General features: G+C 37.0%; 1 protein-coding gene and 1 long non-coding RNA gene across 7 annotated transcripts in view; one reads left to right on the plus strand and one right to left on the minus strand.

Annotated features, from left to right (window-relative positions):
* The first annotated feature begins 2,234 nt into the window (after positions 1-2,234).
* LOC144209989 (uncharacterized) lies at positions 2,235-6,949 on the plus strand. The gene is made up of 3 exons (XR_013329295.1): positions 2,235-6,673; positions 6,741-6,808; positions 6,881-6,949. It is a non-coding gene; the product is annotated as an uncharacterized LOC144209989 (long non-coding RNA).
* Positions 6,950-7,066: 117 nt separating this feature from the next.
* The window catches only part of odad2 (outer dynein arm docking complex subunit 2), a 37,863-nt gene continuing 19,772 nt past the window's right edge, over positions 7,067-25,157 (minus strand). For 3 of the 6 annotated variants that reach the window (XM_077736327.1, XM_077736328.1, XM_077736329.1), the window contains 13 exons: positions 24,716-24,823; positions 23,841-23,994; positions 21,310-21,456; positions 20,980-21,189; positions 20,192-20,425; positions 19,999-20,109; positions 19,390-19,544; positions 16,282-16,462; positions 16,148-16,209; positions 13,897-14,011; positions 11,856-12,044; positions 11,414-11,635; positions 7,094-7,343 (listed from right to left, as the gene is read on the minus strand). In XM_077736327.1, coding sequence (XP_077592453.1) covers positions 7,218-7,343; positions 11,414-11,635; positions 11,856-12,044; positions 13,897-14,011; positions 16,148-16,209; positions 16,282-16,462; positions 19,390-19,544; positions 19,999-20,109; positions 20,192-20,425; positions 20,980-21,189; positions 21,310-21,456; positions 23,841-23,994; positions 24,716-24,823 — 2,014 coding nt within the window. In that variant the 3' untranslated portion in view covers positions 7,094-7,217. Of the gene's footprint in view, positions 7,344-8,422; positions 8,656-11,413; positions 11,636-11,855; positions 12,045-13,896; positions 14,012-16,147; positions 16,210-16,281; positions 16,463-19,389; positions 19,545-19,998; positions 20,110-20,191; positions 20,426-20,979; positions 21,190-21,309; positions 21,457-23,731; positions 23,995-24,715; positions 24,824-25,157 lie in introns of those variants that run through there. The other 3 variants (XM_077736326.1, XM_077736330.1, XM_077736331.1) reach the window with 3 other exon arrangements.

Here is a 25,157-nt window from a genome sequence, read left to right on the forward strand (position 1 = left end):
GGAATGCATGCACTCAATGTGCCCCACTAAGGCCTTTAAAGTTAGGTCTTGTATTTGTTTAAACCAGAGGTGAAACAGTGTTACCGCAATTAAACGACATAGGCGAGATGTGAACTTTCAAGAGCAGATGGATAGCTTAAAAAAAAAAGTCTTGTCTTTCCCATACCAGAAAAAAAGAATAGTGAAATATAAACCTGAGGTTATATAGACAATTGGTTATAAATTTGGTAAACATTTGTTTTTTTATCATACTTGTTTACTCCAGAATTTAAGTGAGAAAGCAGAAAACAATGAATATGCTGAGAACAAACTTTGAAAATACAGGATCTTTATTTAATTCAATGTGATTTAATCATTTAAGAATCTGTCTATGAAAAGCAGCAGTAATATCACCTCGCCAAGGCATTAAAATCCCAATTATCATTTTTATTTTTATTGCTAGTTTCAGTACCACAATGTGACCCTCAATTAAGGTGATGTTTTTTTTTTTTTTTACTCTAGACTTAAATCTGTGTAAACCAAGCTGGAATTATACATTGCAGCACACAGACTTACTGGTTAAAAGCCACAGACGTATTTGTTCATTGACTTGCCTGCGATGGTGGAAAATGTGACTGCAGAAGAAATTTGCAGGTTGTTTAAAATGACCCAATTACTGTTTTTCAGACGGTTTTAATCATTTGGGACACAAATCGGTGAGTGAAATTGGGCGCTATGTCTGTTCACTGTAAGCGATCAAGTCAAAATGAATGTTCTTGATTTGCCTCTTAAAATGTATTGTGGGCTATCATTGATTCATGAAACTCGTCCTCTCTATGTTGTCTTTTTATTTAAGTTTAAGTAAATTTTTCACTTAACTGACTTCCAAACACACATGTATTCTGTAAAAGAAAGCATTTAAGTGTCCAAAAATTGATGGATGCATGTGCTTTCTTTGTATAGCCGACCGTGACATTTTTGCACACGTCTGTCCAAGTTAAAAAAAACGTGTTTTAGGAGCATAGCAGTACTAATCACTCATATACAAGAAATTTGAAGTCATTCATAAAGCTGACACTGTAAAGAAGTATGTGAAACATTTCTGCTTTTTGTATGTCATCACTTCTTTAACTCTGGTCGCCCGAGGTTTTTTGCTCGTTAGGCCTTGTGAAATATCTACTTGAGTGTTGAGGACAACATGTAAAACAAAATGGAATTTCCAATGACATGAGCAAATGCACCACAGCATATTTGGCATGTTAATGAAACATTAGACAACATTTTTTTTACTTACACTTATGGAAATTCAGTCCATAAAACTACCAGTTGTTAAAGATTGTTCCCTTACTAGTGTGCTATAAATTCATGACAGGAATGCTTATACTTGTATATAGGCAGATATTTTAAGTAATACTCAGCAGAGTACAAATCTCCCAATATGTCTAGTTGTGACATTCAAGGCTGTTCTGTGTGACTCTTTATTGATTGCTTGATTCACACACTTAGTATCCAAAGTTACCAACATTGCAATCTTTCAGGGGTAATAAAATGCTGGATCTATATGTCTACTAACGTACTGTAAGGTTGTAAACAGAAAGATGATCATATCCATGTTGTTTCCCATTAAAAAGTGTAGGGCCAATCAAGTAACAGTCATAATCAGTGAATCATCAAATCAAAGCTTGTCTTAAATTTCCCAATTTTCCCAATTTCATGGCCAGGTGTGTTAGAAAAGATGGTAACATAGTTGACAGGCGTTTGAAGCCTGATACAACAATCAGAAAACAGATGGAGACAGAAAAGCTAGAACAATTCATTTAAAACTTACAGGACTTTTGTTCATATTTAAAAAAAGGTATCAAATGCTCTGCGCTGATTGGAGGGAGCAAATACATTAAAACCAACCATTACATTGTGCATGTTGACCTAATGCGGTGTCTGGTCATTTGATCCCTTTAAAAAATATTCAATCACACTAAAAGTTAACACAATCAACTAAATATAGTTTTTTTTCACTATTGACAGGTGCATGGCAAGTCAATGTTTAATTTAAGTTCTAAAAACGTTACATACTGCATAAAAATAACTTGTTTTATAAGCTAAGCATGGAAATTTTTACTGAGTAATCAAATAAACTGAAAAATTGAATTCACTTGACTTGAGGTGTTAAGGCAATATTTTAATCTACTTAATTAAATGACTCATAAGTACAAATTTCTTGATTTCCTTAGTTTGTATATTGACATATGCTAAAAATTACTTTGAGTAGAAACTTTTTAAGATGCTTGGTTTGCATTAATATAATGACTGAAATAATGTATAGTATAAAATCATAAAATACAGTGATTGGCTACAGAAGACAGTCAATGACAATAGAGTCCAAACCTAAAGCAGAATACAGTTTTTATTTATTTTTATGATACCATAATTAATCATTTTTAACACTGAACTGATTTCAAATAATATGCAAACACAAATTTCTATTCACCAAACATGGTGTACTAACACATCATGAGTGAAAAGACTTCTCTAAATTGTACATAAATAGCTTGATTTTGTACTTAAAGACCCAAACCGTCATGTTTAGCGAGATAATAACAAACATTACTGAAACCTAAATGGAGCTATTTGTATCCTTGAAATGTGACCCAAATGCTGTGGTGTTTGCACTCTCATTTATGCATTTATTTATTTATTTATTGTCAGGCACGTTTGGTATTTAGCCTCCATGGAAGTGAAAGTCAGCATTCATACTTGGCGTAAAAAGTCATTTTAAAATGTAAAAAGGGGATATCAGGTCTCATTAGGAGTCTGAGGATTCTTTAGAATTTGTGAGGAAGCGGATACATGACCGCTGAGCAAACAGTGCGTGAGCACGACACCAGACGTTACCGCCATGAGACATGCTATGGTAAGAACTTCATGAAATGATAGAAAGGCTAATTTAAGGGTGGAGAACAGGAGATGTGTTCTGCTTCTCTCTACTTGGATGGAGCTCTGAGAGGCTGTTGTGTGCACGTATATTTTTTATGGCAATGCAGCAAGACAACACTGCTGCCAACTGCTGTGATGTTATATTAAAATGACTTTGAAAAGGGAACAGAAAGCTGCTTCTAAGATTTTGAGGAAAATATATCCTTACTTTTATGAAATATTTATCTAAAGCGTCTAGGGAAATGTGGCTAAGTTCAAAAGAACTTGACATATAGTCTTCCCACACACACCTGACATATCGTGTCATTCCACGTGATGACTGATAGGTTGGGTTCCAGAACTCTTGACAAATTGCATGTAATCTTTTATCACATTTGATTCATTTTTGCATGGCAACAAACTTGTAACATAACATAAACAGATTTAAATGAACTTGGATTATGATGCAGACACTCAAAAATAAGTTTAATCTAACCTTACACTAAACTTAATTCTAATTTTGTTCTAAATTTTGATACTTTTCTTCTTCTCTTGGCTCTATTTGCCCCGCCTCCACCCTGACTTCCGAGGGTTGTTTGCTTTTGTATTCCCTTCAAAATATTCCCAAAATGATGCACACAAATGTCCTCACAATAGGATACCACACAAACACTTGCAAACGAGTAGTAGTATATACGCCATTCGCACTGACTAACAGGGGAAAAAAACACTGAAAAAATTTAACACTGCGCCCAGTGCTCGCAGAGACATTACAAAGAGGGAGTTGCAACCACAGAGACATTACATGAGGGAGTTGTGGGGAGAGAGACAGTCCCCATCATGTTCTTATAGGCAGCCTCTCGCGTCCGCTGTCATATTTCAAAATTTGTCTTGTATCTCAACATAAATGTGCTCTAAATTTTACCCGTATCTCAAATTGCTTGTATGTTAGGGCACTCCTATATCGAGGTACCACTGTACATGGTTCATAATTTCTCCTGGTTATTAAGCTTATCTTGTTTGCAATACTCAAATTGAACCCCAGAATTAAAAACATTGCATGTCTGTTTGAGTATGAGTATCCAAATGACTAGTTGATTACTCTGCAATGTCAGTACAATTGTCAAATGTGATAGAATACTACTTAAAGTATCATAGCCGATAATCATGAAATCCAAAATCAACAAATCAAATGAGCATCTTCGACTCGTTCACACAGGCAGTCCAAAATTGCTCTGTTGAAATGTCCTCTTTAGAACCTTAGGTGAAGGTCAGACCAGTGGTGAGACATGGCAGTGGACCCAAAGGGGTGTAGAACTTATTTTTTCCTGCAACGTGATTGTCAACGAAAATCGGGATATCCCGACAGTACTTCCATGTGAAAAACTGAGAAACATGGGATGTTGAAAGGTGACCAGGAAGGCCAGCATTGGATGTAATTGCTGCCTATGCTGAAGCGTACAGGCCTAACCTCTAATTTCCCTTGAATAATGTTGCCGTGTTGGACAGCAAGGCAGGAAAAAGTGGCACCTTCTTTTCTAGAGGGCTTTTGGGCCAACTAATATGCTCAGCTGTGGCTTTAAGACCAAAGGGACTGAAGGGAGAAGGCGATGTGATCACCTTACGACATCCTTCCCAGGATTTGTAATCCACAAGGTTCAACATCAGGTTGATAGAGCAAAGTGAAACTGTTTTGTTACAGCCTGAATTTTAACCATTTTCAATGCACCGGTCACTATGGTGACCAAAAAATATAGACTGCACATGTTAAGATTTTTTTTTAAATTAATAATTACTTAAATGGCTTAACAATGACACCTGGTGTGTATGATTAGATTTTTGGCCAAATTGTGGGATGAAATGGTTAAAATATGACGCTTTAATTTTTACTGTTATCTTATTGATAATACCTGGATAGTCAAAAATTGGTCAAATTTTCACTTTGGAAAGTCTTCAATGTGCATTTTATTTTAATTCTTGCTTTTTGCGTTTTGATCGTACTTTTAATTTTTTGTTATCATCTTTCCATGTTTACCTTCATTTCCCTCTTTTGTGTGTCATATTTTGTGTTTTTTTTTTTGTCTTAACCCTGTTTTATATATATTTTTCTTCTTCTTTTTTGTCATAGAATAGCTTTTTACCATATTATTGTGTCACAATCAAAAATGTTGGGATTATTTCTTTTTCATGACTCATGGATTTTATCTAAAGATCATACAATTTAGAAACTGGTATATTTTGGAATGAGGAAGAAATTTCTTTAATCTATCATTGCCCACCGTGTGTTATGCTCCTTCAGTTGACCCCATCTAACAGCTGGGAGTGGTTTAAACCTCAAAGATTGATGTAGATTTTGTGCCATGTAGTAGCCAAATTGTGGCGCAGAGGTTAACTTACTGAACTCCCGTGTGGGAGACCTGGGTTCGAATCCCGAGTGGGACACATTTTCACTTAGTTTTTTCTGTGGACTTGAAGTCAAGACACTCAAATGATGACCAAAGAAAGTGTAGCCAAATTGTGGCGCAGAGGTTAACTCACAGGACTCCCGTGCGGGAGACCTGGGATCAAGTCCCGGTTGGGACACATTTTCACTTAGTTGTTTCTGTGGACTTGAAGTTAAGTCACTGAAATTATTACTGAGGAAAGTGTAGTCACTTGGTTGGCGCAGAGGTTAGATCACTGGACTCCTGTGTGGGAGACCTGGGTTCGATTCCCGCTGCCGTCGTTTGGTTGAAAATAATTGGAAAGAAGAATTGGTAAATGGAATAAGAAGAAAAAAAAGAAAAAACTTTTTAATTTATATTAAACACTTAGTCATACTTTTCAGCAAAAGGTTATATTCCGAACTGCCTTCGGCAGTTCGGAAGACAGTTGAAGGACCTGTCTGTGCGAAAGGCGTTCTCGGGTCGGCCTTCGGCCGACCCTCGACCGCTTGCTTGGTCAGTGAACCGCCGACACCGGGGATCGATCCAACACCTCTCCGTGCAAAGGCGAGTGTGCAACCCACTACACCAACTCGTGCCCCACTTATACATAGGTGTTGAAACGTTTTATCCAAGGAAATGGGGTGAAACACTTAGTCATTTTTTGGATAAAATGCTTCATCCACCACTGAATACTTACTTATACACTTAAACACTTAGGCATTTTAACTTATTCTTTTAACTGAATATTTGGAAAATCTTTGCCGGCACTGGGAATTGAACCCAGGACCACACCGGTGGCAGACTGATGACTTAGCCACTGAGCCACCAACCTGTTGGAGAATGCAGTAGTACTTATAGTTTTATCCAAGGAAATGGGGTGAAACACTTAGTCATTTTTTGGACAAAATGCTTCATCCACCACTGAATACTTATACACTTCGACACTTAGGCATTAGAACTTATTCTTTTGACTGAATAATATTGGGAAAAGCTTTGCCGGCACTTGGATTCGAACCAAGGACCACAGATGTCAGAGACTGATGACTTAACCACTGGGCCACCACCCTGTGAAGGTAACAGGTAGTACTTGTAGTTTTATCCCTTTCATTTACCTGAATAATAATGGGAAAATCTTTGCAGGCACTTGGATTTGAACCCAGGACCACAGATGTGGTAGACTGATGACTTAACCACTGGACCACCACTCTATGAGAGAAGATAGTAGTACTTGTACTCTTATCCATTTCATATACCTGAATAATAGTGGGAAAATTTTTGCATGTACTTGGAATTGAACCCAAGACCAAAGAGGTGGAAGACTGAAGACTTATCCACTGGGCCACCACCAGGTGAAGGTAAGTGGTAGTACTTGTATTTTTATCCCTTTCATTTACCTGAATAATATTGGGAAAATCTTTGCAGGCACCAGGATTTGAACCCAGGACCAAAGATGTGAGAGACTGATGACTTAACCACTGGGCCACCACATTGTGAAAGTATTTAGTAGTACTTGTATTCTTATCTCTTCATTTACCTGAATAATATTGCGAAAATATTTGCAGGCACTTGGATTTGAACCAAAGACCACAGATGTGGGAGACTGATGACTTATCCACTGGGCCACCATTTGATGAGTAAAATATCTCTATATTTCAATTATGAGGTTATTATTGTATACACCAAAATGCACGCATCCAATTTGTGAAATCTTTAAGTGGAAATGGTAAATGATAGTAAAAACATTTGTGTAACAATTAGCTTGATGATGTCATTGCTTCACGCATTACCACATCCTCATGAGGTAATACATCCGAAAAAAGAGAATGACTCAATCACAAATAAATACAAACCCAGTTTTAGATATAATCATAACATTTTATGTATAGCCAGATGGTTCAATTACATGCATGTTGTTGATTTTTTGGCCCTAGACTGGCCTGGGAAGAGCAGACGAATGTTGCGCACGCAGTCAGCGGCAGCATTGCGAACCTTCTCATCATCAGAGCCCATGAAGTGTATCAGAGGCTGCAAGGAGTACACAAGACAGAGGTTTGGGCTGGCATGAGGAACATAGACATACTTTGACTCACTTGTCTGAAAAAGACACTTTTTTAGCAAAAAACACTTATATGCAGCAGACCAATGAATGCACTGTGCTTTGCATGTTTATGAAAGTCATGTAAAGAAGGCTTGACATTAAAATTTAAGCATGAACCACATCACTTGGCTTTCTTGTCGTCTCTCCAAGGGTTTGATTACTATATCTATCTGGTTATTAGTGGCTTGTATAATGGAATAATTTATAGATTGCACTGTGACAAATTCCTGCATTTTCCACAGCTTTTGTCACACAAAAAAATGACCAGGTTTGATTTGCTTACTGCTCAGTTTTGTTGAGTTTTTCTGTCATGTAAGAGCAAGTGAAAAGAAACAATCTTACTATATTTAGAAATAGAAACCACTGTTGAGTGCTGTGTGATTTAAATGGGGATGAGCTCTCCCCCCCCCCCCCCCCCCCCCCCCCATTTCTGTTTTATCTGGAGTGAAATTACTACATTACGTTTGTGGGATTGAGTTAAAATAAAAGTAAATGTAAGCATGAATACTTTGGTGCAATGGATGAGTCTAAATATATTCACTGTGTGCTTCTTCCTAAAATCTTTATAGCAAGAAAGAAAACAATCATATGACTCATTTTGCATGTACTACACTCTTACAAGAATTGTACACATAACTTCAACTCCCAGAAGGTTCAGAGCAAAAGAGGTATATCAGCTCATGTCAATAAAGTAGTGTTTTGGAATCTGAGTAACATTTGCCCTTTGGTTTTATATGATTTTAAAATAGCATCCAAAACACCTCGTTGTGCAAACTTGCATCCACAGGCCTGGAGAAAACATGCAGCGTGTTAACAAGTCTCTTTTGTGAGAAGAGAGGATGCCTGAGAAGTGCCTGAGGCTGGGGATGTTGCCACCTTCACTGCATGTTATTCAGAAGTCGCCAAATAAGTTCGCCTAAAGCACGCGGCTCAGCTAAGATAAGCGTGTCTCTCTTTGCTGGCCCCTTTTCTCCCCCCTTCAAGCTTGTGCTTCCCCTCCCAGCTGGGATCTTGTTGAATATAAAACACTACTTGTTGAATATTCCCTCGACTGTGGCAAACACTTTCCGCAACGTTTGAAATTGGGAATCGTGTTCTTATGAGGTTTTTGCACTTTACAGAACTCCAATGACCTCCAAGACGAAAGGGAAAGGAAGTGTACACGCTTCATATAACCCTCTTCTTCCTCTCCTCTAAGGCAGTCTGGGAGGGCTGTTCCTATATTGCATTGCACATATCCTATCACACATAATAATAGGTGTTATAGTGTAATGTGTTCATCTGCAGGTAGTTCAGAATTTCACCTGCCCAACCTAACATTATAGCACCATCAGTTACCAGTGTTGCAATGATTCAGGATGTGTAGTGACCAACAGGACAAGATGGTAATGGAATTCAAGGTAAATATTCTCTGCAACCTCGAGTAAGCCAGAGTGTCTGTTTGCAAAGACACTGAAGCAAAGTGCTTTGAAATAAGCAAGTTAAATGCAGTTATGCATCTTTTTTATGTGCATAACACCAGGAAGAATCTTGTTTTTGAATTGACCCTCCTCCACAAATAAATAAAATTTTCTGATGTGTAATAATGCAGAACAATGTAAATATTATTTGAGTGTTTCCAGGAAGTAGCCACCCTATCTCCCAAAACCAGTCTTGTACTTAAGCATGCATGATGTAGAAATACAACACCAGCAATATCTGCTCTTTAAATGTAAATTAAAAAACATGATGTATATGATCACATACTATTATTCAATTTGCCCAGAAATGACATCATTTGTACATATATTCCCATGAAATACACTTTCAAAGTAAGGAATATCCTCTTAACTACATTATTTGACTGTTCAACTGAAATTGAACTGACCTGGAGAAAACCCACGCAGGTAAGGTGAGACCATGTGAACTCCACACAGGAAGAACAGAGCTCTAAATCATAGAACTGTTTGGCTATTTCATCATACTGATCAGTTACTTGGGTACTTTTATACCGCTGATAATGGCTACAGAAATGTGGCCTATTTCATAAATTTCCCAGGAAAGGGCAACAAACCTGTCTAAAATGAAAATTTATTATTTGAGCAAACACCCCTGCCTTTTTTTGGAAATAATGTAAAGTGCTATACTGGGCATCATGCATAAAGACGTTATTCCCTGCTATCCTGTGAAAAATCAAGAGTAGATGTCAAATCAAACGGTAACGGACAATGCAGTCCTCTAGTTGAAATTCTCAATGAATTTCCTTTGAGAGGATCCTGCATTTTGATTGATGTACCAAGACCAGCAGACTCAATGGAAAATATTTTCACAGGAAGCATTAGCATCCGCGTTGAAAGCTTTGCAAAAGAAAACATGCATCTATGACATTACCACAAATGAAAGCACAATATTTGAGCATTTAGAAACGAATAAAACAACTAAGACAAAAGCAGCTAAATTGATTTTCCAGAACAAAATGCTTTCTTTTGGATGCCTAATTTCCTTTGCGAGCCTCGGGGTGCTGCTACACACATCATTAAGTGCGCTACAGCATAAACATTACGTTCTAAAGTAGCTTTGCAGTAAAAGAAATGTGCTTATTTGAAACCGTACACTACACGTGGGTGAACATGTTTGGAGAGTTTCTCATCGGCTTAGAAAAGCTTGCTGAAATACTGCTACAATAACATGAGAGGTGGTCTATAAATTTACAGAAGACCATAAATTAGATACTAACCCTGATATCAATAGTCAATAAACTACTTATGTTTTTTTTTTTTAAGAAAAATGTTCTATGGGGTGTCTGTTTGTCATCCATGCAGATCATTACAGTGCCCCATTCCAGGAGGTGATTGACATGCTCTCAAACCCTAACGTCTCCTCAGGGTCAGCTGGGTACGTTTCATGCTGGCTGAGACTGAAGCCAGACTGAACAATCAGGCTGCATGTGGTGCCTTTCCATGTCGGAGATTACAAAACAAATGCAAGACTTGGTGCATTTAAGCTCTTTAAAAGGTCCAAAAATACATTATGGGACATTATAGTAATCATTCACCGGTACATTAATAAGGTCAAATTCTGCAACTGCAAAGGATTGGAGAGGCTAGTATGTCATGCATTTCACACACTTGCCAAGAGACTTTTCTACAAAATGTACGGATAGAATGAAGAAAAAGTTGTGCCCGATTCATTTTGTGTATAATAAAATTAAAAATAAAATAGTAAATTGGACAAAATTGTTTTCGGAACACCCAATGTTCAGAGAAACAGGTAAACCAATTAAAGTTCAGTGTGTAACCACAAAAGGGAATAAAGCATAAAGTACAGCAATTTTATGAATGTGGGAAAATGTTTAACCTTGGCAAGGATGTAAATAGTACTTTAAATGTTGTAAATGAAAATGTATGCCACATACTGTGTGTATGGGAAGTCTTGAAAACATGTAACTGTTAAAAAAAAGTTTGGATTAGTGTTAGGATGGAAATATAAGAATGTACTTTAACATACTGACATGTAATTTTAATATTCAAGTCATGAGAGTGTACAATTATGTATATGTTGACTGTTATGTTTCAATTTCTGGAATCATATGAGATTAAAACAAATATTTCAAAAGAAAATCGTGTTGTCTTTCAAAGCCAAAAGCCGTGGCATTCTATCCTGATGTCCAGGAACCGGCCTTAACAACCGTTGCCACCAACTACAAGCCTTTGACTTGTGCTGTAATGGCATGTAGGCTCTACCAGAGAAATGACACTTTGCACACACTGGGATGTTTGCATTACTGAATTCCCATGATAGTTAGAAAGTTGCGCTGTGTTTCCTCTGCTGAATAAAAAACACTTTTGTTTCTGATTTGTCGGCCCAAGGAGAGAGAAATAGTCACGGTGTAAGTTTATGACATCTCCCACATGACTGAAAACAAGTGTGGTGCAAAAACTCGTTCATACTTTGCCATGAAATCCTGTTGATTAGACTGGCAAAATAATTCCTGACAGAAAAACATCTAGTGACTGACCTTTACTACTCCTTCACCATGCATGATGATGCAATTATTTGATTCCTTGGACAGCTGGTGCAGGGCCATCACCGTACTATAGCGGACTTGGGTATCTTGTGATTTTAAGTAATGCACCAGGTGTGGCACGACTCCCGCCTCTCCAAAGGCCGCCCTGTTGTTACGCCATGAGCAGCATTGGGCGATAGCTTGAGCCAGGTTGCAACGAAGTAGGTCACTAGGCTGTGTGGGGAACCATTAGAACCTCAACATCAGTCAAGGGAACACAAAGCCAGTCACTGCCAAGCAACACATTCTGTAACATTTACTAATGCATGTCTTGTTAGCTGTGCTGATGCCATACAGGACACAAAAGAGGAGCCATTAATGGGCCTGAGAGCCGTGATTTATTTAAGAGTAATTACACGAGTTTAGAAAAGAACACAAACTAGTGTGCACTTACTTTGTCAGTCAGCTTGGCCAGCAGCGAGACGACATCGTAATCAGAGAGAACTGCCAAATTGTACTTATCTCTGGCGATTTTGGCTATAACAGCACACATGCTTGCCAGCACATCATCGTTGGTTGACTTTAGTAAATCGATGACCAGTTCCATGGCACCCATCAGGGAGCTCACCATTTCACCTGCCTCCTAAAGACAAACAGTGCATATATTTGATGGCGAACTTTAGAGATATTGGATGTTCAATTAAAAAACAAAACTCTCCACTGGTTTGTTGCCATTTTTCCCCTCTAAATAAATACATCACTCACCACCACTCCATTTGTTTACATCCTTTAGATAGAACTGTTTAGTCCGAAATATTCTGCAAATTGTTTAGCACTCTCCACAAGTTGCCACATGGAATTTAAAGCTTAGAGGTGACATTTATAGATCATTCCCCCCAGAGAACTGTTGAATTGTGAGAGAAGCATCACTATTCAAATTCATGGCCTTGGCAGGTACCGCAAAGGCTCTTACCCACTTATGGAGCAATACTTTACCCAACCAAGAGTCTGGTAGGGAGTACTAAAAAGAACCACAGCGGAAGAGTTGGCAGTGGTATACACTTGTGTAGAGTTTGGCAGATCAGGGCATGCTTTTAAAATTACAACTCGCTAGATTGCCGTAGTGTCTCAGAGTGTTCATGGAGACGTTTACTCATTCATCCTTAACATGTTGAGAGGGGCTCAAAATCTCATTCTGAAGGTGAGATCATAATTTTAAAAGTCTTTGCCAGCCAACCTGTTCAATCAATTGCTTTTATTATCCACTGGTGCCTGATAAGCCTAACATTTGAGAATTACACAAACATTTATTTATGTGAAATCGGAATGAAGATGTCTCAATATAGTGGACAAAGCTTGCATATGCATCTATTTCAACTTAAATGATTATATTAAGTGCTATTATTAACGCCTTACTATATTTTGCCATTTATAAGAAAAAAAGCCTTACTATACTAAGACATTATTAAAGAAATAAAGCCTTACTATCCATGGTCATTTTTTTTAAAATAAAAATAAGCCATTTGGGCTTCTTGTGTGTAGTTCCAGTTTCATATAGGTCTACAATGTATTTTCCTGTGTCTTTCCTTGCTACTATCTTGCTACTGCAACAAAGTGAATTTCCAGAATATGGGATGAATAGAGGTTAATCTAATGTAATCTAATCTAAATCACTGTCGTGTCTAGTAACATTAAGATCATTGAGTGTGGTGCTGCTGTTTTCGAGCCCAACATCAGTTTTAGTTGAATTCTGTCCAGAATGCCGTCTATGGGCTCTCTAATGCTTTGCCAGGGGATGAGCAATGTGTGCAGTCAGGGGTAGAAAAGTGGGGAGCGGGTAATGGAGTCCAAGGCCAGTAGCTAACGGTTCTAAATACACACAGGAAGCACTCCGTCAGGAATACTGATGATGACTGGCTGGGAGTCCCGGCGACAGCGGAAGCACTCTCAAACCACCAGCTGCAATGGGACTGCCCTTGAAGCTCTTTCATGGGAACCCTAGATGCTGTATAATGAGGTTTTTAACCAAACACCAAGTGGAATAGATAAGACGATATGTTGTGTGTACTCTGGTTTCTTCCAAAAACAGCTAATATTGTGCTATGGGGCATCATGTGGTTAATTGACTTACCATACACTTAATTATGAAATGCAATTTAATTATTTATTGGTTTATAATTGAAGTAATGTATGTTAAGAGCTTAAAAAAGGTAGCATTCACAACGTACATTCATTAAAAAGAGATACTTCTATGGGAAATTGTCCAGTATTAGAGAAAACTATAATAAATCCATGGATTTATGTACTCATTTTGACATGCATGTATTTATAGGAGAATTATGTAAAATAACCATAAAATTACATATTTTTCTATCAATTTTTCATGGAAATATGCAGTGTAGTACTTCAATACTACTACGGAGAAACCAACCAATCCTAAGAAAAAGTGTTATAAACAATACATTTGCATTAAGAAGATATTATAGTCACTGTACCTTTGCATTCTCAATACATGGACAAAGGGCCCATGCAGCACTGGACTGAACCTGTGGGCTTGGGTTTTTCAACAAACTCCATACCCAGCGGATTGCATCAAGCTCTTGAATGATCCTAAGGAAGGAAAACATTAGCGTAAAAAGTACAGAAGAGAAAATAGAACAAGAAAATAAACAAAGCAAGTGATGAATCATGTCTAAGTCACAGTCAGGAGATGCTTTAGTTAAGGTGGCATTGTCCCAAAGTATTGTTCTTGGTTATAGACATATAAAGTACACTAAATGATGTGATTTATTATATGCACATCAATTAAATATTTTTAATTTCATTTGCCAGACACCCAAAAAGAAGCTAATGTAATGTCAATAATGTGAATGTGTAGGCAAACACTTTATTAACTTCTTTCGTCGCCTGTCTAGCTGCAGACTCCATAAAAATTGATCAATTTCAGCATCGCCAAGTCACCACAACACATTTCCAGTCCTACTGACTTCCTCCCAAAGGGTAAAACTCACTCATCTGCGCTTCTACCAAATCCCACTCTACAGGAAAAGCTCAGGTTAAAGGTCAACTGACATCTGTGTGAAGAGCTTCATACACAGATTTAGATATAGACATAGAAAATATTTCTTACGATGCATTTTAACCAAAGCCTAAAAAAAAAAAAAAAAAAAGACAATCCCTTACCGGATAGTACAGATTGAATTATACTTCATGGTACTTGTGTGAAGCTTACTTTGGCAATGGTTGTGTTTTCTGTTTCACAGTTAAAGTTCCCAATGCATTGAATTTATATCACAGTGGACCCTGTTGTATGGTGTAAATAACAGATGCATCCCGTGCTATCATGTTATCATAATGACTTGAACACTGTGTAATCACCTCTCAACAGAGGCATTCCTGGCACCATCTGCCTTCTGTTTATAAATAAATTAGCGTCTTATGATCATAACCTTTAATTCCAGTCTGTACCAAAAAAACAAAATAGGAAGCTTCATATCATTGGCCAAAACAACCGTCTGCTTGTGAAGCAGGTATGAAAGAGATTAGCTCAGAAGTTGCAAATGACATTGATGGATTAGAGGAGGTCACCGCAGACCCTGGAGGTATCAAGCAGTGTGCGTTCTCGCTTGTAGCAACACAGTATTCATAGGTGAAAGTGCAACTGAAGTAATTTAACTCACTTGAATGTTCATTTTAGGTTTTTTTAAACACAGGTTTAATAAAGTGAAAAATCTATGCTGTTGAATTAAAGTTTTTTCGTGAAAGTGTCAACATGTAACACTAATTCCAGAATCCTCTAAAAACTCTAAAAACAGAGTTAGGTTAGGGTAGTATTTCCTATATTTTGGCTCTATCATTGGAAACTAACAAATTGCATTGATGTCAAATGCGCTGCAAAATACTGACCATTCATTTATTAAAATAAAAATCACAGCTTGCATTTTGTTTACATTTTTAACAGTAAATTCAAGTCTGATCATTATACGCTAAATCCTAAATATATGCACTGTGAGAAAACAACATGGAGAACCATTAAAACCTTTTTTAGTGCCTTGGCTTGAGCTTCAAAATAACTATACAGTAGCTTATGCATATACTAATGGATAATAGTATAATTATGCCAGATTTTAACGATGTGAACTCACAGTTGCGAGTTTTATTTGTGTCCTAATTCAGAAGTGTCCTGCGGTCCCCCCCAAAGCTTGTAAAAGCAATGAGACACCCATGCAAGGGCCACACTGTGCTCCTGTTTAAATGAAAAGCGAGTAAATACTCCATTTGACTGTGGGTCGCTGTGCATTCCTAGCCATGTTGTCTTGGAAATGGAAAAAGGCTTTACATGCATTTGTCCTGACAGTGGCCACAAAGCTACAGTAAAACACCAGGAATTAAACCAAGCTGTATTTACAGCAGCAGGTAAAATAAGCAGAGTCTAAACAAAACTATTATTAAACTTTGGATCAAAGAGAAATATATCTGCAAAATACAAATTAAAGCTCCATAGCTTTCTTCAAACATCAACATGTGACGAGATAATGACACACTATTTCATTCCAGCATTTTCTTGTCTTTCTTTTGTCATAGGAACTGAATAACCAAAAGTGGAGTTGTTAAGTTATTTCAGTGGTGACATGAGTAAGCTGCTAAAAAGATTCATTGGGTAACACCAACTCACGTGAACAATAAAGCCACATCAAATAAAATGATTAGGATATTCCATATACGGAAATAAACTCAGTTACTTACGCCATATTGTCCATATCTGTTGCACAAGCCTCCACGACTCGGGTTACGTTGACCAAGAGTTCCTGGTGGAGAAGTTGTGATCAGTTTTATAGACTTTTAAAAGGGGAAAAGAAATCTCAGAAAAGGTTACATGCCTCGTTTCTTCCGACAAGAAGTTGAACTAGCGGTTTTAGGCCTCCACATTTGCGGATGGTGATCTTGTTTGCAGGTCTTTGAGAGAATTCTGCCACAGCTCCCACTACATTGACTAACACCTCTTCAGGCTGATTAGTCAGTAGGGTAATCAGGGTCTCCAGGACTTTGTGATCTTGAAACCTTTTAAGGTTAGAGAAAAGAACTATTTATTAGGGGGTTCGGTTAAGTGAATTGTGTACAAGTATGCAAAATCTATGGTCATTTTCTTGTTCTTGTTCAGATTATGTGAACTCACCAGAACACAAAATAATCCCAGTTAACACTAACCTAGTTGAATTTATATGAGTCTTTGGAATTTGGCCAGAACATTTAAGACACACTTATTAATTACGTAAAAAACGGGTCAAGGAGTGTTCAAAAGTGACATCATTCTTTTTATGACCACAGTATGATTCAGAACACTACCAGAAGTGAAAATGAGATAATAATTTGCCAATAATTGATCATTACCACATTCTCGCTAGACGTCCTCCCAATGTTCTTTTAATTTCAAAGTGTGGAAACTTTCCTTCACATTTTTTTTAGACATTGTGCCTTGTTTCCAGTGGGAGTGAGAAGTAAACTACAGTACACATTTAAGAGAGATATAATGTGGTGAAAGAAAAACCTCAACAAACCCCTTAAAGTACAGTTAAGTTTCACTATCTTTATTCACAGTTACGGTTGCTGGCTTTGTGGTGCTTAAGCTATTGTAAAGGGCCAAGGTCATTTCGGTTTGGTCAGTGTCCATAGAAGCATAACCTATTTTTGCAAGAAAAAACATGCCTAATGAACAGACAAGCTGCCAAAGCTAACTTGGGCGAAATTCGGCTTTGAGACAAGCCAAGTGTGAACAACGGACTGCAGTATATCATGTAATCACATACATAAAACATTGGACATAAAGTAGCCATGTGTGGCGTAGGGCATTTATTTTTGGCAGAATAATCCCAAGTGACAAATTTATGTAATATGGGGACAACTGGGAAATATTTAGGGTTAAAATTGGTTGCAATCTAAGTACTCTGATTACCAATTAGGAGATCATACATGACTCTACTTCGAAACCTGGCAGTTATAATTTTCCATTAGCATGGTCCTTCACTCATTTTTATTTTTGTTAACACATTCACACGTGTCTTTAACACCTCTGTGTACAGCCTGACTGGGTCACATATTGACGCATTCATAAATCTGCACCAAATAAAGTTCCTTTGTTTCCACATATCACTGGCAGAAAAAAAACCTTTCCCCAAACGACATAAAATCTTGGCTTACATTGGCCGTGCTTTGGCAGGTTCGTTAAAAATCATAAGCTTATGGTAGACAATATTGTCTTAAAATAAACACTTTGATGAAACATTAATCAGACAAAATAGCTAACACATGCTTCCTCTTGCCTTAAGTGCGAGTCCCCCAGACTAGTACACTATCCAGACCATGGAGAACATCAGCAATGTTAAAAAAAAGTGGCGACCAAGGACTGTTTTCCCTTGAGCATAAAAAAGATGAGCACCAAAATAAAGTAAAAAAAATATGTATACATCCATATACTAATGTGTATGTGTATGTGAATATGCATATGCATATACATATGTATATATACCACATAGATAGAAACAAACAAAACAAAAAACTATATATATATTATTATATTTCTTTTATGTTTGCAGTTGCAAAACAAACAAAAAAAATGACTTAATTCTAGCCTGGTTCCCATAAACAGCCTTTCCCTCTGACAGTAATGGCTTGGTCACCTGAGTTCATGAAACTCTTGTCTGACCTCAACATTTTAAGTAATTTAAATAACCCAGGCAGTTAAAAAAAAAAAAGAAGGAAAGAAGGGGGAAAAAAAAGAAACCTAAAAATATTTGCTTAGCACCATGCTGACTTCCAAGTGAATGGGTGACCACATGACCCTTTATTCACACCCAAGTCTCCGCAAAAGCTACAAAATGAGAGGTCAATTCATATTTGGTCCTGTGGCACCATCATTAAGATAACTTTGTGAGAGGTGTGATTTAGTGTGAGGGCAAACAGACATTTTGGTGTTTGTACTTATGCATGTTACTAAATGAGCTGTAGAAAGTGAAACTGGGAAGAAATTGATTTTTTTTTCCTGTTGCTCCTATCAATAGTAGCTACATCTTATTTTTAAAAGAAAAGACCAGATGCCACATGACACATTTTGGCAAAGTGTTCTAAACTCTGGTCAAAGAATTCAGATTTGGAATGCACTTTCCTAAAACATTGCTTCTTGCAACAAGCAATTAAAATTATTCCCATCTTCATTTTATTTTTTTTTAAATAGCTTGAAGCATGTTTTGACTTTTTGCCCTATGTAAAGCAAGCTTTGTGCACTTGGTATGATGCACTCAACTACACTGAGGGAAGACTTAAATTAGACTTTAAATGTAGGATATCATTCTGTCACGTATGATATATGAAGTGCAGAAAGATGTATTTAGGAGCAACTCATTTTTTTTCTATAAATTCTTCTCTTCCATTTAACTATTCTCTTGGGAATCCGGAAAAATATATTCAGATAATGTCACTTCAAATATTAATGGCCTTTTAGTATACAAAATTATTAATTCTTATTAAAGTTTTACTATTATATTTAGATATATTCAATCATATATTTCTGTGTGAGCCTTCTTAGAAGGGTACAAGTGTTGGCAAAGTAGGAATGATGTCATGCTGACCAAGGAACAAGCAATGGAAGAACAGAGTGTACGTCAGGTCTCTGCCATTAAAATAATTAATTACACATATAATTTAATGTGCCTATTCTTGTAGCAAAACTTAGATAGTTAAAATTTGTATCATTGCCACACAAGGCCAAATTATGTTCGAGTCATGGTGCTTACGACCAGAGAACAACACCATTCAGCAAATTACATATTTCGGGTAAAATAGTAAAGAAGTCACCATGCTTGTGGAAAAGGTGACACATTTAGGCCACTATTATGAAAGTTATATGCCATCAGATGATGACAATAACACATGTGTAGATGGAAGTGTGTTCTAGTGGAAGAAAATAAGAAGAGAATTAGTGTTAAGCTTACACATCCAGGTTCTCTGGGCTCAGGCAGCATTTCCAAATGGCTCCAGTGGTGGCAGCCATGAGCTTTTTATTTTCTGTCTTGCCCAGAAGGGAAACCAAGGATGGTAGACCTTTGTTGTCATTCACTAAGGTGCGGGTTTGCTTGTCCTCTGCACACTGCAATTAAACAACAAAAAGAAAAAAACAACATCCAAATATAAGTCATATTTCAGTGCAAAACAAAGAGATTAGGAAAAATGTATAGTAAACATTTTGTACTTTATATACCGTATTTTCTGGACTATAAGTTGCACTTTTTTATTTTTGTCTGGGCCTACGACTAATTCTCAAGAGCCACCTTTTTCTCTCTTTCTCTCTGACCACCGACAGTTTATTAATTTAGTCTATAATTATTTGTTATGTTGCCAAATGCCCATTTAACCTGTTGTCCGCCATTTTACTATAGTTATTTTAATGTATGTTTGTTCTTGGTTTCTGATAAGATTTTTTTTTAAAACTGCCCAAAATGCGACCTATACTCCAGTGCAACATATATATGCTCTTTCCTGTGTATATTTTGACTGTTAGTCCAAAAATATGGTATGAGTTTATAAACAAATTAAATAGTTACCTTGAAGATGACATTCGCACAATGTATTCGTAGTTCATCATTGTCATTGCTGAGGTTCTGAACTAAATCTTTGATTATGCCTTCACTTTGAATTGCATTTCTGCAGATTTCCTGTGATAAAAAAAACAATGAAAGAGCCCCAAAAAAATCTAATTAATATCAATAATTTTAAATCTGAAAGTAAATTATTCACCTCATCAGAACAGTTCTGCAGAATGCCCACAACTGGGATGAGCATGTTCTTTTGGGTAGACTTGAGAAGACGTCCTAGTAGAGGAATAGCGCCAGCCTTATGGATGGCTTCTTTGTTTTTGGGACTCTTACTGCAGCTCCAGAGTGCTAAAACACCAAAGCGGGCTACCTCAACATCTTTCTCATGCTTAGGATCAACATTTGATAAATCAGGGGCACAGTCCAGCAGCTTAGTCTGAGCAAAGACAAAATATAAGAAATACATGTAAACATATGTCCAAAACAAGTGAATGTCCTAACTGAGCCGTATTGTGTTTTACTTCTCAAAAGGTGAAAACTCTGTGGATACTGTTAGATCTGAATGATACATAGTTCCTGACCATCATTCACTCTTAATCTCTGCAGAGCAGGCAAAGCTTTCCCTGTCCAGATCAAATGTGGTCAAAAGTGGCATGAAATTAATCTCCCCATTTGTGTGACCTGCACTTTAAAACATCCGATTTGGGCTTAGGAAAATATACAAAGGTGTACAGGCTTTAATCATAGGGTGCTCTGTCAACAAACATATATGCAGGTCATAGAATGTAAGGGGGTGTTCTTTTCTAATTGGCCTTAGCACACAATCTGGTGTTTGGAGATGACCGAATAACGAAAGGCCGAATGAACCACTATATAGTTGGATTATGTACATATTCTACTGTATATGTACAGTAAACGTAGAAAAATATATATTAAATTGGCAAACAAACACAATCATGTTCAATGACCAGTAGCTTTGTTTGGCCTTACCAGTTTACTGATGCCGTTGTACTTTCTTACAGTTCTCCTTGCCCTGCGGAAGCTTGTCAAATTAGCAATCGTCTCAGCAGCTAAGGCCTTGACGTCTTTGTTACGCGACTCCAAGACATTAACGATGCTTCGCAATCCTCCATTGTCAACAATGGCTCGGCGGGTTTGAGCATTGTGGCTGATCTCTTTCAGGATTCGCAGAGATCCAAGCTAAAAACAATTGAATAAGTACTGACATTTATACAGGATAAAATGAAGGAAAATTGCAGGACAAAAAAAAAAACATTAAGACTAGACAATGCATCAATCATTTGACTGTTTATGACTCACTTGGAGATTGACTTCATCCAAATGTAGAATGTTAGTGAGAACCTTGAGGCCACCGGAGTCCTGGATGGCATTATGATACGTCTCATGTGTCAGGTCATAGTCCATCAAGGCATACAGTGTCAACAAAGTGGCTGTCTGGTCACCGGCCTGGAAAATAGAATTCCATTCAGTATTTAAGAGTCACAATATGTTTCCCAAATCAGACCAATTTAACTAAAATGTGAATTCAAGCTCTTGTCGCAAAGTCATTGAAGGATAATCAAAAACAATCTAGGATTCAACAAGTGTAAAAAAAAGGCCAAAATAGTTGACGTATTGGCCTTCTGAACAAATGGTGAAAAATGTCTGGCCTGTTTTGTTAGTTTGTTTTTACTTATGTAATTATTACCAATATTATACCACTAGTATTTCATGAGGTCGGTTCATTATGCCGACTACAATGCTCAGTTCACATGCCCTAAATCTATCTATTGGATTCCACCAACTTGGTAACGTTGATCAGATCAGGAATCAGGATGAATGACGGGTGTATAACAGCACTTAAAGCCTTGATTTATTTTTTTAAGGATTTGTTCCAAATATTGCATTTTTTCCTCCATAGAACAAATACTAATACAGTTGTACATTATCATTACAAACTTCAAATACTGGATTTTGTGTAAACCATGTAATCATTTGACATGGATTGGCGTGCAGTCGTGTGGTTGTAAAGAAAAAAAAATCTGTGGTCAAAACGATCCAACAAAAATCGCATAAAATACAAAACAGACCAACAGTGTGTGGCTTCAAGAAAGTATTAAACTTCCTGCAGTACAAACATCTGTCTATAATGCAGGGCAGAAAGATCTCCCTAAAATAAAACAGATATTTAACTTGGCTCTTGGTAGGTTTCAACGTCTGATGGTAATGATATTATAAAAATGAGTACTGGACAAAGCCCATAAATAACTACCCAGTGTGGTTTAAAGACAGATAGATAGCTGGGGTGTGTTGGTTCCTGCAGCATAGCAGCTTGTTGACATAGGAACACACACACACAGACACACTCATACAACCTTAGAGCTTGCAAACCAAAATACAACTGAAAGTATAACATATACAAACCCACTTAGGGTTTTGAAATTAATTTTTGCCTGACTGAATTCTCTCTTCATTTATCGACACCTCCTTACATTACATCTCTATTAAATGAGGGCAACTTCCTACTTTTAAAGAGAGCATGACCTGTCACTACAATATACTAAAATATGAGTATACATTCAATAGACCTGTGCAGTATGTTTTTTCTCATTACTCTGATTTGCCCTATTCACTTTGGAAATGGTTCAAACGGGCACAAATCCAACACTGGCTATTTTGTAAATAATATTTGAATCTTAAACATATACACACATTGTTGGTTGGGGGAATAAATTGCAAGATTTGATTGGGATTGGTACTTAATTTCATCCCGTATTCAGGAAATATCCTTGGTTCTGTTTTGATTTTGTATTTGCTAAATGTGGAACTATGAAACTGGTAATTGGCACTATTCCCAGAAATGTTGTTTGGCTGTGGATTATTTTATGACTTGGATACTATGCTGACTCATTTGCATGAACTATTTAATCAAATTTACAGAATGAAAAATACTTGCAAAATATTTTGTAATACCACTCAGTTATGCATTTTTTTCTAATTGCATAGTGTACCCATAACATGCATGGTTTGAGTTGTTCATAAGTGGAATGCAATTAATAATAATTAAAATCGCACTGTGACAAAGTGAGTTGTGTTTTTTTTTTTCCAAAATAGAAGCCTCAAACCTCAATCTTACTTAAATAAAATGAAACAATCTCTCTGTCTTCTCCTCCAAATAAGCAAAATATTAAAATCTAATGATCACGAATGGGCAATCTCTGAACTCAAGTAGTCAGAGCGATTGTAACCCGTATTGGGTAACCTGCATTTTTTTTGTCTCTTTTCCTTTCATTTCCCCTCTGACACATTAATATTCCCCATATGCCCTGTCAGGCTTGTCTCAAGCGCGCTTCATTTTAAACTTGTGCGGTGTGGGCAAACAGTGCATACAGCTGGTGCCGTTAGACAGCTCTTTCCCCTCTGCCTTGACTCACAGAGGCAACTGAACAGGCCTGTCTCACACACTAGGAATCCACGAGCCCAGCCAACCACTTCAATCTAAAAGAAGCAGCATCGCCTTTAATTTTATACGTCATCCTCATTACTTCCTGATCAGCAGTTTAAATTTGACTGAGACAGATCAGATTATAGGAAAGGATATTCATCCCTTTCCAAAATATTCCTGTAGTGTTGGGTTCTAATACAACCTTGTGGCTAGCTGCTACCCATGATTCAGGAACTGGAACTCCAGCATCAAAGTTCTTGCACAGATGACAGGAAAAAAGAACAGATCATCTGTTACCTGTCAACTGTGTCTGTGTGCCTGCCCATCTTCTTTTTTTTAATCTCCATTTGAGGTTGAAATCTATCAGAAGAAGACATGAGTGATGTGTGGTGTGACTTTCCCCTACCCTAAGGTACTTGACCAGTTTCTGTATCTGCCAGTATTCTGATGGCTGATCTGTGTTTCGTGTGCGACGCGCCGGCTGCTCTTCTTCTTCATAGCTTTCATTGCTATCAGATTCCGTCTCGCTGAAAACCTCCCCTGGATGGAGTTGAGTCTTGCTGAAAAGGAAACAAGGAGTAAATATGACATTTTGACCTCCAAAGACCACATGCTAGGGTCAGGAACTTCCACAAAATTGAACAGAAGGAAAATGTAGAAGGAAATGATATAATGGGATTAATGGGGGCGTTTTGAGACATCTTTGGCCATAAATCAAAGAAGACAGATGGATTTTTTTTTTTGCATTGATCATGCTTTTGGTTATGGACCTGTATTATATACTATATATTTTTTTTAATTTATCAAAGTGATGTTTACCTTCACAACTATGCATTATTCCTGGAAAGTGATAAATGTAAATTAAGAGTTTGACAGCAATTAGTATCGAAATATGTATTACTTGTGTTAACATGAATTTATTTATTTTTTAGAAGTGAACATAGCATAAAACAAAATCCCAAACTATGTTTGCACTTTATATGCACAAAATATTCCATCAGTCACAAGCCAGTATTTAACTGGATGTACTTTATCATGTTCACTAAATAGTTGTGGTACAATAATTGAACTGTTAATTGCATTTTAAATGAGATTGGAAGAGAAAAGGTCACCAGCGAAGGCAGCCATACTATTTCTGTCCAACGTTGGGATCTCAAATAGTGCTTTTTGATGCCCAATTCTGATTTTTCTGCATTCAGTGTTCTATTTTCTTAGATAGAAAGACTTATGTTTCATGATGTGACTTAATTATGAAGAAAAAATGAAAAAAAGAGTGCTCACAGTTTCAAAGAGGAGAGTTGTTCTGCATAAGTGGACTCGGAGAAACGTGATATATTCTTGCTCCTAGTTCCTTTCTGGGCATCAAGTTCAGACATTTTGTCTTCTTCACTGTAATGACATGAAAATATTTCTTATGCTCAGCTATAAATTAAAAAGTTAAACTTAATCTTGCAACCAATGCTGCAACCAAAGTGATCAGGACAAAAAAATGCTTTGCTTCAAAATTTCATGATATGGAAAATAAAGTGATTAATAATTAAAATAGCAAAATAGGACATTTCCAGCTTTTGGTACATGATCTTGGGTCAGCATTTTAATGACTGGGAATCCTTATTTTAAACCCATTGTCCCATCAAAATGTTTTGGAATCGATTTTGTAAAGTTGAATAGCACACAGTGTTACTTTTGAAACTATTTCCTCACTGCAGGTCATATGATTAAT

The sequence above is a fragment of the Stigmatopora nigra genome, chromosome 16 (genome assembly GCF_051989575.1).
Source record: "Stigmatopora nigra isolate UIUO_SnigA chromosome 16, RoL_Snig_1.1, whole genome shotgun sequence".
Lineage (NCBI taxonomy): Eukaryota > Metazoa > Chordata > Actinopteri > Syngnathiformes > Syngnathidae > Stigmatopora > Stigmatopora nigra.